The sequence below is a fragment of the Alternaria postmessia genome (assembly GCF_024291825.1).
Source record: "Alternaria postmessia strain BMP 2775 chromosome Unknown scaffold_4, whole genome shotgun sequence".
Classification (NCBI taxonomy): domain Eukaryota; kingdom Fungi; phylum Ascomycota; class Dothideomycetes; order Pleosporales; family Pleosporaceae; genus Alternaria; species Alternaria postmessia.
Genome location: NW_026260077.1, coordinates 226,233 through 237,164, shown reverse-complemented (window position 1 = coordinate 237,164; position 10,932 = coordinate 226,233). Strand labels below are relative to the sequence as shown.

At 49.6% G+C, this 10,932-nt stretch overlaps 5 protein-coding genes across 5 annotated transcripts; 2 read left to right on the top strand and 3 right to left on the bottom strand.

The window, feature by feature from the left end:
• Nucleotides 1-88: 88 nt before the first annotated feature.
• J4E82_001109 (uncharacterized protein) lies at nt 89-1,280 on the bottom strand (the record flags this gene model as incomplete). The annotated part of the gene is made up of 5 exons (XM_051727426.1): nt 89-712; nt 794-905; nt 957-1,111; nt 1,168-1,185; nt 1,272-1,280. 5 exons carry the CDS (start codon nt 1,278-1,280, stop codon nt 89-91), a joined length of 918 nt encoding a protein of 305 aa, XP_051592739.1.
• Nucleotides 1,281-2,264: 984 nt separating this feature from the next.
• Nucleotides 2,265-4,822, bottom strand: J4E82_001108 (uncharacterized protein; the record flags this gene model as incomplete). The annotated part of the gene is made up of 5 exons (XM_051727425.1): nt 2,265-3,768; nt 3,815-4,172; nt 4,224-4,266; nt 4,315-4,575; nt 4,625-4,822. The coding sequence occupies 5 exons, from the start codon at nt 4,820-4,822 to the stop codon at nt 2,265-2,267; spliced, it is 2,364 nt and encodes a 787-aa protein (XP_051592738.1).
• Nucleotides 4,823-6,393: 1,571 nt separating this feature from the next.
• J4E82_001107 (uncharacterized protein) lies at nt 6,394-7,785 on the bottom strand (the record flags this gene model as incomplete). Its single annotated transcript, XM_051727424.1, has 3 exons — nt 6,394-7,486; nt 7,536-7,624; nt 7,708-7,785. The coding sequence occupies 3 exons, from the start codon at nt 7,783-7,785 to the stop codon at nt 6,394-6,396; spliced, it is 1,260 nt and encodes a 419-aa protein (XP_051592737.1).
• Nucleotides 7,786-8,271: 486 nt separating this feature from the next.
• On the top strand, nt 8,272-8,971 carry J4E82_001106 (uncharacterized protein; the record flags this gene model as incomplete). Its single annotated transcript, XM_051727423.1, has 2 exons — nt 8,272-8,427; nt 8,483-8,971. 2 exons carry the CDS (start codon nt 8,272-8,274, stop codon nt 8,969-8,971), a joined length of 645 nt encoding a protein of 214 aa, XP_051592736.1.
• Nucleotides 8,972-10,104: 1,133 nt separating this feature from the next.
• On the top strand, nt 10,105-10,841 carry J4E82_001105 (uncharacterized protein; the record flags this gene model as incomplete). The annotated part of the gene is made up of 3 exons (XM_051727422.1): nt 10,105-10,358; nt 10,496-10,704; nt 10,756-10,841. 3 exons carry the CDS (start codon nt 10,105-10,107, stop codon nt 10,839-10,841), a joined length of 549 nt encoding a protein of 182 aa, XP_051592735.1.
• Between the last annotated feature and the right edge of the window lie 91 nt (nt 10,842-10,932).

The following is a 10,932-nucleotide window of genomic DNA, read 5'->3' as shown; positions in this document are numbered from 1 at the left end:
ATGGCCACAACACTAGGTGAAGCATTAAGGGCTGCGATTTCAAGATCAAAGTATATAGTACTTCAGCATTTCGAGTCATAACCCAAGTCTATTGTAAATTTCCGGAGCAACTTGCTTGTTGTAGTGCCATGTTAGGTGAGCCTTGCGCATATACATCAGTCATAGTGACGGTCGGCTGCTGTCGCAAACCTCCTGAGTTGGTGAAATGCAGCTCCTCAATCTCACCTGTTGCTAATCCTTGTTGTTTGACTTTGCCTTCGACGAGCTCTTCTTGCGACTCGTTAGTGGTAAGACCATTCTCCAGCCTCGTAATGGATCCCATAGAAGAGTGCTTGTTTCGCTCGCCCCGCTTGCCTCTACGTATAAAAGAGAGGGAGTATGGTTTTTCCAAGGATGGCTCATTACTGCCGGCTGAGCTGTATTTACCTCTGACCTTAGTCCAAAGTGCTTTCATCGCAGGCAGGTTAGCCGCAACAATGGCACATTGGACCTCGAACGATGCAACAATGATCATCTTCCCTACATCTATCGAGGCATCTGTCTTCATCGAGGACACCGATATAAGGACTGGTAGGCGGAGGATCGCGACAGTGACGGAGATTATGCCAAAGGCGAGAACGGAGATGACAGTGACTTTGCGACGTAAGTTCATCCGGAGCGACAGAACGGAGGGTATCGGGAGGCAGATGATATAGAAGTCCATAAAGATGTTCTAAAGAGCTATGCGTTAGTATTTACGCAGTATGTAGAGACGACGGACTATAATGCAACGGTGCTGAGAGTCAATACGTACAAGAATAGGTGGAGTGAGCATGATAGTACGCATGTCGATGCAAGTAACCTCGGGATGCAACATTGGATTGAGGATTTTCTCAAAAGGTACGCATTGCAAGACTGTCACAAGCCTAGATACTATCAGTCTGCGACGCTGTGAAAGGTAGGATCATATGACTCACAGACTAGATATAAAGACGGAAAATGCGAGTGCAAAGCCAAGATAAACTAGGCTGCGAAACACCAGGTCGACAGAGAGCCGTAGGTAGAACAAAAGGAAGGTAATCTTGATGACTGAATGCGCGCCGTAGATAACAATCTCTTCAATAAACGCTGTCTGTGTGCTGATTTAGCTCTTGTATCTCTTGAGATGGTGCTATGCTGAAGACTTACCCGAAGAAGATCAAGGGACTGAAAGCTGCAATTTAGATTGCCTGGCCTGTTGCAGTCAGACGGGAAGTCTTCGTCATGCCTCAAACTTTCACACTTCAACTCACTTGCCACATCCCAGATTTAGGAACATTTGCAAAACAACTTGGTGGACAATACTAACGATCTGGCACAGTAAGCAGTGGTAGAGACTTCGTAGGTTGGCCATAGTGTACCAGTACAGCACACGAAGCTGTATCATCCCAACCCCATGACTTTAAAATCAGTGCGCGAGAGTAGAAACGCGCGATAGATGACAGCAATCCGATAGAGAAGGTAATGTAAGCAACAACATACGCCCATTCATAGAGATCTATCGCCATGCTGAGATAGCAGATTTGGGAGTCAGCGCCGGAGAAGGGAGTAAACAGTCCACTAGGCAAGGCGGAGGCGAAGGGACTCATTTCAGGTACGCCTGCACGTGGGCCAAACCTCTACACGATGCCCAAGAACGCACTCATGCAAAAAAGAAATAAAAGAACATTATCACGCCTCATCCGGCACGCTGATTTGTCTGGCGCAACGGGGATACACGCCACGGCACGGCATGCGGCACGATCCAACGTGGACCTTGTAAAGCCACATGTCTTTGTCGCCATCTTTGGAAATGTAGACGCTGATCACGAGTAATTAGAACCCACCATCTCGGGCGATACGCGTTCTCGGAACGCGAGGAACTGCTGAAGATGACGGAGTGAGCGGAGCGGAGTGGACAGCTATGACCGTGACGACGTGACACGCGGCAAGGTAACGGCGCCTCCGCCTTGGCAATGTTGGTGCGCACAAGCGATACCACTTTCGCCAAACTGCGCATGAAGACAAGCCTTTGGGGGTCGAAAAGAGCCACGTGAAATTGGTCAGAATGAGGCGGAGCGTAAAGAGACCGAATGACGTTTTGGAAGGCACACCAATGTAATACGTTAGCACTTGCAATCGAGAAGACAGAAACCAATATCTCATAGTATTGTGAGTTCAATATTTTTTATATGGATTCGTATGCAAACGCACCCGTATATGATGAAATCTGCTGGCCTCATATTGCCAGGTAACGAATGCCTAAATCAGACATCCTTAACAAAACCAACCTCAATAACCTTGTCCATCGGAACACTCAAACTAGCAATCTTCGCCCTCGAGTTCTCCCGAATGAACAAGAAAGCATTTAGGAAGAACCGTCTGATGATGTTTGTGCCAACCTTGATCTTCATCGTTTCTTTGCCGATGATGTACAATACCTCGTGGTTGTATGCGCGTTCGAGGGCTTCTAAGCGCGCAGAAGTCGTTGAGCTGCGTGTTGGAGTGGATATGCCGCTTCCAGCAACAGTCTCAACGGTACCGTTCTTTTCAGTCTGAACGCCTGTAGCCTTCGTAGGTATCTCACCTTCGCGTTCAAGAGCTCGTGCGACGATGTGGTTGCGAACCTTCTCATAGATGAGGGAGGCCAAATCTGGTGTGATGACTTCGTCCATATACCCATGGCGTACTACTAGGCGGTAGCAGTTGGGAATTGCTAGTCGTGATACGCTGTACCGATTATCCGGGGCAACGAAAGGTACCTCTAGCGGCCGAAGATGAAAGAAAACGATAACTTCGGGGATCGTCACCAGCTTTCGAATGAACTGACTAAAGACAATAGGGGTCGTTTCGCCAGCTTTGTCGAAGAAGATTCCGAAACCCTCCATGGTTCCGACTGATTTGCTGCCAAACATCTCGGTCAATTCAAGGCGGCCGTCTTGTAATGTCTTGACGAAGTGTGTTGTTGGGAAGCGATCGCTAGCTTCCGCACCCCACTGTTGCTCTTTGCCGAAACGCCAGAGAATAAATATGGATCCGAGAAGACAGGCCAGAAGAATAGTGAACCAGGCTCCATCTGGTACTTTGGTAAGTGCCGAGGATAGGTATGCGCCGTCCAGAGCAGCGATAGTAAGCCACGGAAGAAGCACGAAATATGGTTTGATGCGCCACACCAAGATTGCAACAAGCGTGACCATGCACGTGTCGAAGAACGTGACGAACATTACGCATACACCGTAGGCATTACCCAAGGATGTTGTGTTGTTGTAGATGGCAGCAACAAGGACAGTGCCGATCATAAGAAGCCAGTTGATGCTTGGAATGTACAACTGTCCATGGTAGGTTGTCGAAGTGTGAACAACCTTGATCTGGGGGAAGTAAGAGAGCTTCATGATCTGGGTAAGGAGCTGGAATGTCGCAGTGATCATAGCCTGTGACGCGACAATGGCAGCCGCGATAGCTACGATGAGCGAGAAAATGAGCCATCCCGGCGGAGCACAGTTATAGAAAGGGTTGGAGTAGGCCTCTGGGTGTACACTGATGTACGCAGCCTGACCGCTGTAGGCAAGGAGAAGACAAGGATAAGCGTATCCAAGCCAACTGATCTGAACCGCACGACGACTGAAAGCTCCAATATCGGCAAACAGAGCTTCAACACCAGTGAAGGCGAGGAGTATACCCCCAAGGCTCCTCCATCCTTCATACTTGTTTCTTATCAGGTAGTCGAACGCATAGAAAGGGTTGAAAGCCTTCAAGATCGTATGATCGTGCCTAGGATTATTAGTCAGGGGTACTATGATGCAACAAGAATACTTACTTGGCCAAGTTGTATATACCGAATCCAGCGTTCAAGGCCAGCCATAAAATGACAATGGGTGAGAAGACGAACGTTAGTTTCGAAATACCAAGCGGCTGTACGACGAACAAAAGAACAAGAATAGCGCATGTAACACCGATAATAGTAGACTTCTCGATGTCGGGCTTCACGACGTTGAGACCTTGTACGGCGCCCAAGACGGATTGAGCAGGAGTCAGCACGCCATCAGCCATGACCATCGATACGGCGAGTACGCCAATGACCTGCAGCAAGCCGCGAAAGAACTTGGACTTTTCGATCGTTGAGCGAATATTTCTCGTGGACCGGCCCAGATCATTGGTATTGTGTCGCTGCATGCCTGCCAAAAGAGTCAGTATAGATGAGGAACTAGTGCAGGAAGCACACTCACGTATCAGGGTAGCTTCACGAGGATCTCTGTTGGCAATGTTCGCCTGCATGCATTAGTGGCCGAAGATCATGTGTGAGTTTGAGCAGCATACATATTTTGAGAGGAGAGAGTATGTGCTGAATGTACCACCCTCTCCATCGTTGTCGGCGTGCAGAATAATCAAGACGTATTTGACAGTGACCATCAAGGTGACAGACCATAGTATCAGCGACAAAGCACCAAGCAGGTTGATTCGAGTAGGAGCCTCTGTAAACGTCGAGGAGTAAACATAGAGGGGGGATGTCCCAATGTCGCCATAGATGACACCGGTAGATTGGTACGCGAGGACGAGGATCTGTGTGAGACTGAATACCTGCGTCCTGTCAGTAGGCTGGTTTCGCACCAGTCGTGTACGCCCTTACCTGGCTGCGTTTAAAATCGCGCTCATCGCGCAGACCAGCATCCTCGTCTTCCGCGTCTTCCAGTTCGCTAATCTTCGCATCTACGGAAGTCCTGTTCACATGCGACTTCGTGCGTGAGCGCATAGGGTACACTCCACCCACGGACTGCGTCCGAACTGGATGCACCTCTGCATCTGCGAAATGAATTGAGGTATCCATATTAGGCTGTGGGAGTTGTACGCGAAGACAGTAAAGCACTCTCGCAAGACTTATACCATCCCGTTATCTTGCTAGGGCTGTGGCTGTCTGACAATCTCATCGAGTAACAAGCTCCTGCTACCGGCGCAAAGCTTTGGTTGGCTCTTAGCCTTGTGCTTATCGTGAGAGCAAATTGCCCACGTGTAGTTAGCTGGATCATGTTTAGGCAGGAAGGCGCAGCACTGCGGCATTTTTCTTTGAGCGTCGGCGCGCGGGGTATGTAACTCGTAGAGCTTGCTTTTCGGCGCCGCAAAGGAAAATGTCGCATTTCCTTAAATCCCGCACCCTATGGGTTGTTGCCAGCGGCGATGGCTAAAAGCAGGCTTTAGTCCTCGAATCCTGAAGGATACCATACTCAGAAACCTGACGAGGATACAATCATGCCATCATGGTGTGAAGCGATCATTCACCACCATCTTCAGAGGTCAAGAGACTTTACAATGCAGGCTTCTATGCGGGACGATCAGCTGAAGTTTGGCGCCAGTGTGGGATGTTTGTGTAACGGGAAGCTGCATGTTCGCTCAGGGTGCAGCTAAGATCTTCATTAAGCCAATCACCAAACGCACTAAGACAAAAGTGGGTCAAACTGCTAATGCTTGGTCTGACCTTCTTCGCTGCCCGTGGGGTCGTCTCGACTACGCGTCGAACGATCTGCCGCACTGCATCCGCCTTCATGAACAACCTAATCCAAGCTTCACTCGACATCTGCAACACAGCTCAGTAAGTGGCTAGTTCCGCTCGCGTTCATACTATCTGCTTGTAATGTGCACAAGGCTACGGGGACGATCTTAGCAGAGGCGTGTTTGCATCTAAAAGCTGGTCAACCTACAAACGCCTCCTGAGTCGCTCCTTCCATACTCGCTCCCTCTAGTTTTATTACTCGACGTTTGACTTCAATCCACTCATGTGGAACTATCCTCCTCGAAAAAACAAAGAATAGATCGTGATTGGATTTGTCTCTCCTTCTACAGTTGGCAAGCAGGTCGTTCGTGGTGTAAGCCCACACACCACTTCGAGTTTGAATCATAACTAGAATGCTAGATGGGTCCGCAGCGAGCTTCGATAACCAGCTCAATTGTTAATTCAAGTGTTTTGCTCTTCGTTGGTGATATAGCTATTTCACTAGCCACACACGCATGAGTGTATCGACTTACCACTCTCGCGGTGTTGAGAAGCTTTCGAAGTTTCCAAAGATCCACGTGCGCACCCCACGGCTTTTGGAGACGGGTTGAAGCGACAAGCGATTATAGAGCACACGCTCTTCAACTAGTGATGGCCACAACTATTAAATATTCTGAAAGATCCATTCCGTACGAACTCAAGAATATATATATATGTATTGTTCTAATATATCAGAAAGCGGTCTATGTACCAAATCGATGCCGCAAGCGACTCCCCAACTCCGCATCATCACCGGGTATACCACGCTTAATTCATACAAGCACTGAACACATCGCTCATCTCAGCATCCTCTTCCATGTGTCTCCTATGCGCTGTGAGTAAGCCGAAGGCATCCACTTCTGGAGTATGTCCTATAACTCGTCGTGCGCATCTGGTTCGGGCATCTTGATAGGTTCCTGTGGCCTATTCAACTCGGCATCGATGCTGACGCCCTTCTTCGCACGATACTTCTCCCAGACACTCCAAAATTCCTTCTCCATACTCTTTTCCATTTGATCGGGTAGTACGACCACGTATTCAACATGCAAGTCACCATACTGCAGACCCTCGTTGTTTTCGAGGTGTTGGTGCCATATTGGCATACCTTCTTCTTTGACGATCTCAACGAGATTGGGTTGAACGACCTCGCCACGTTTACGGGAAAGTTGGACAATGTGGCCGTCCAGGTGTGTCACGTTACGTGTCCAACCACCCATCCATGCCTCACGAAGGGAAAGAACTTCGCGCCAGAAGAGATCTTTACCTCGTCTCCTGAAGAAAGTTCCGTCTGTGCGCTCGTGCTCTTGTTCTCCCATTGCAGGCTCCGCCTCAGTGAGGTGTACGATGAGGTCGCCGGCAACGTAATCGGGGCTTTCATCCGCTTCGTTCTCGTAGGTGACGCGTACACCCTTGGACATGCCCTTCTCGATTTCGAGAGTGTGAGTTTCGGCTTCACGGATAACTCTGCTACCACTGCAGACAGGGCATGGATGCTTGATCGTCTTTCCTTTACCGTGACATTGGTCGCAATGCATCTGTACTTGCTGGAATAGGCCGGGTGCGAGTTGTTGTCGTTGGATCCTGACACCGCGTCCACCGCATGTGCCACATGTCTCTACATGCCCATCTTCGGAGCCTGAGCCCTCGCAGGCCGAGCATATCGCCTGTTTCTCGATTGTGAACTCCGTCTTTCGGCCGTTGTAAAAGTCGCGGAGTGGCAGTGATACTCGCACTTCCATGTTTGGCCCTCGGCGCTCTCCTCCTTGATGTCCGAAGTGTCCTGAGCCGCCGAAGAAGCGCGAGAAGAGGTCGAAGGGATCGTGTTGACGTGGACCGCCGCCTTGCTTGTGCTGTTGGATACCATCGTGGCCGTATTGGTCGTAGATCTTCCGTGTTTCCTTTTCACTAAGAACCTCGTAGGCTTCAGCTACCTCGACGAACTTCTTGCCCGCCTCATCGTCACCACTGTAAAAGGTTAGAGATCTAGGCAGGATTCTAGGACTTGTAGCCGTACGGGTTCTTGTCTGGGTGGTACTTCTTGCTCAGCGTTCGATAGGCCTTCTTGATCTCGCGATCTGAGGCATCTTTCTTGAGGCCCAGTAGCTACATCATCTATGTTAGCCAACACGCTTCAACTTGGAAGTGAAGTGAAGACCAAAGCAAACACAAATGTGCTCTCTGCATACCTTGTAGTAATCCTCTGCGCCAACAACTAGAAGTGCTAAACAGGCGACCACAAAGAACAGCGCTATCCGTAGGAGCATCTTGTACTATGAATCGCGCCGACGGCGATGTCGAAGTTGCGAAAGTGAGTGGACGGAATATAAGTATCCGATGTAATTGCAAGGGCAAACGTCTACATGAGTTCGCAGATACGAGGCGAGAGCAAGCGACGCCAAAAAGAAGGAAATGGAGTGTTGTGAATGGAAAGTGACTTGAAATGGGGAAGTTGCGAATGGGACACGATAGCAGTAACGTTGATTATGCGACCAATCGGAGTTAAGCCTTGGCATTACCGACTTCACTTTTCATGCGTAGCAATTCCGGCGCGACAGCAGTCAATTGAGGCTGCACCACCGCTCACGCCTCCGACCCGCGATCAGACACGATACGAGGACGTATTGAGTTGCCGTCTTACTATACGGCCCTTGAAATAAACTTTTGCGTGCGCATCCCGCGCTAGGAAACCTCCGCAGGACCTCCGCAATCACCACACCACCCTCACCCAACTGCACATCCACCCACCCACCATGGCGTCGATAGCGACCAAAGCGGTAGCCGGAAAACCAATCGTCCCACAATGCCTCACGAGTCATAAAGTTGGCGTCGTAGTCTCGGCGGGCAAGATGTCCAAAGCGGTACGGGTGCGCGTCGCAGAACAAGAATGGAATAAGAAGTTCAGAAAAGTGCGTTGGCTCGAAGATCGCACACAAGACCATGCCAGTGCTGACGATAAAACAGCACTTCCCAGCCCCCAAAACATACATAGCCCGCGACCCTAACAATTCCGTCGTGGAAGGAGACATCGTGCGCATAACATCCGGACACCGCACCTCCAAAGTCATCCACCACGTCGTAACATCCATCGTCGCGCCCTTTGGCGAACCCGTAGAAAACCGACCACCAGTCCTCTCCCAAGCACAATTAGACGAACAACGCGTCAAAGAGCGATTATTGAAGGACGTAAGGGCAGCGGAGCGGGGAAGACAGACGAGCATCCAGAGATTGGCGCAGGCAAGGAAGCAGGGCTTAGAAATACCAACTCTTGAGGAAGCCATGGAGGCAATGAGGAGACACACTGAGGCAGAGAAGGCACGGGCTGAGGCGCACGATGGACAGGCTGGTCAACAGAAGACGGCAAAGACGAGAAGAGTGGAGCAGGGCAAGAAGACGAAAGCAGAAGTTGAGGCGGAGAGCAAAGTTAAAGCTGCAAGGAAGCAGACCGCATGAGGCAGATGTTGAGGGAAACTTTGTAGAACATATTGTGTACACATCAGACATAGCCAAAACTGCCTACACGGTGAGTAATGGCAGCGCATCGTTCAACCCCTACGTTCTCCTTGATGGTAATTATCGCCCACAGAGATCCGCAGCGTTCGGTTATGATCAACGCTCGGCTTTCACATTGGCTCTCATCTGTCTTACTACGTCACCATCAGTCTGTCGAACGAAGTCCTTGGCGCTTAGAACCGTTGTACAGATCCGAAAGAGACCATGCCATGCATGACATTGAAACGTCCTACCGGTGTAAGCATAAAATAGCAAGTAACCAAACCATCAAGACAATAAGTTAGACCGACATGACATTTTAGTACATAGAGAAGTGATAGTGGTTGGGCGTGCTACCGCCCATGCTGCCCCAGATTTCCCTTTTACGATCCGCTGTCAAAAATCTTGGCGTGCCGGCATCCGAAATTCCCATGGTTTCTCCAGGCTTTTGCTTTTGGGGAGTGTGGTGGATTTCCATCGTAATAGGTGTACTGTTCTGGCACTAGGAATCCTAGCTGGATATCTACAGGGTCGCTTATATATATAGTGGCTGGTCAAGAGGCGTTTGCCGGATATCCGGCCTGTCTTGTTCCAATACAACGGTAAACACGAAGGACACAAACGGAGGATCATCATGCGCGAAACAGACATATCGATTTGGTGACATTGCGGTCAGCGCTCCCATTACTCCTTTCAGCATTCGCTGTTGGGCTGTGATCCTCATTGGCATACCACTTGGTGCTACTCCTCAACGGTTAAAATCCCACTTATGTATAGCACCACCACAGCCGACCTTGGCTGCTTAGCAGGCGTTTGCCGGAGATCCGACTGGCTATGATACAATACCAGACGCGAAGGATGCAAGGTGGGTGTATTTGATCAGGTGCAATTTCGTGACGTCAAATCAAATTGAATGTTAGGACCAGATGAACAAGCAAGCAGGTAAGATATCGACTGACGCACATGGGTCGCCTTGTATTGTCGATGGGGTACAAGTAGGGACGATGAGAATCAGCATTCATTGTTGTTCGTCTTGACTGATCGCTACATCTCCCATACCAATCACTTTTCTCATCCATGTTGTGTTACCAGTCATGTCTGCAGCTACAAGCATAGAACTATTCAGTACCAACATTCCCATCTCCGAACTACCTACTCCTACCCTCCCCAACAGTCCCGGCCCCAGTGACTTCGTCATATCAAACTGCTCCCCCTTTGGTTCATGGAGTTTGCGTCCTGCGGACGTTGCACCACCCTACTGCGCCTATAACCACAACGAAACCATTCCCAATCTATCGTCATGCTGCAAGGAAGGTGCTGAGATCCATGTTTATGGGGGTTGTGTACAGTATGTCTTTTCCATTCTCTTCATCTCTTGCCCTACACTGCTCCTGTTTCCATTATCGTCTGCGCTCTTGTTCTTCTTACAGCTTCGATGAACCGATAATATCTGATTGACACAATACTGACACCATCACTCGACAGGTACTGCGAAGTAGCAGAAGAAGACCAGGAAGCTTGGAAAGAGTGTGTCATTGACGTCTTTCCCGAGTCTGACGTCGAAGGCCACGGCTTTCCTTGTTACTTTGGTGAAGAGAATGATTATCGTAATCAGAGTACCAGCGGCGAGACTGCGACGCCGACAGAAAGTGCGGCGGAGCAGAGCGAATCTGCGAGCCCTGATGACGACGAAGGTGAGCAAATGCATACCTTGTCGGTGCTATCACATACTAACTCTTTGAAAGGTGCAGCGAATATGAACCGACCATCTTTGACGATTGTAGGATGGATGGTGGCTTTCCTTGCTGTAGGTGCAGGCTTCATGGCTTAAGCAGTACCCTTTGCTTGTGCTAGAAAAATGAAGACACCATATCATATGTCATATACATCGATGTACCCTATGCAACCCCAAACGCCAATGG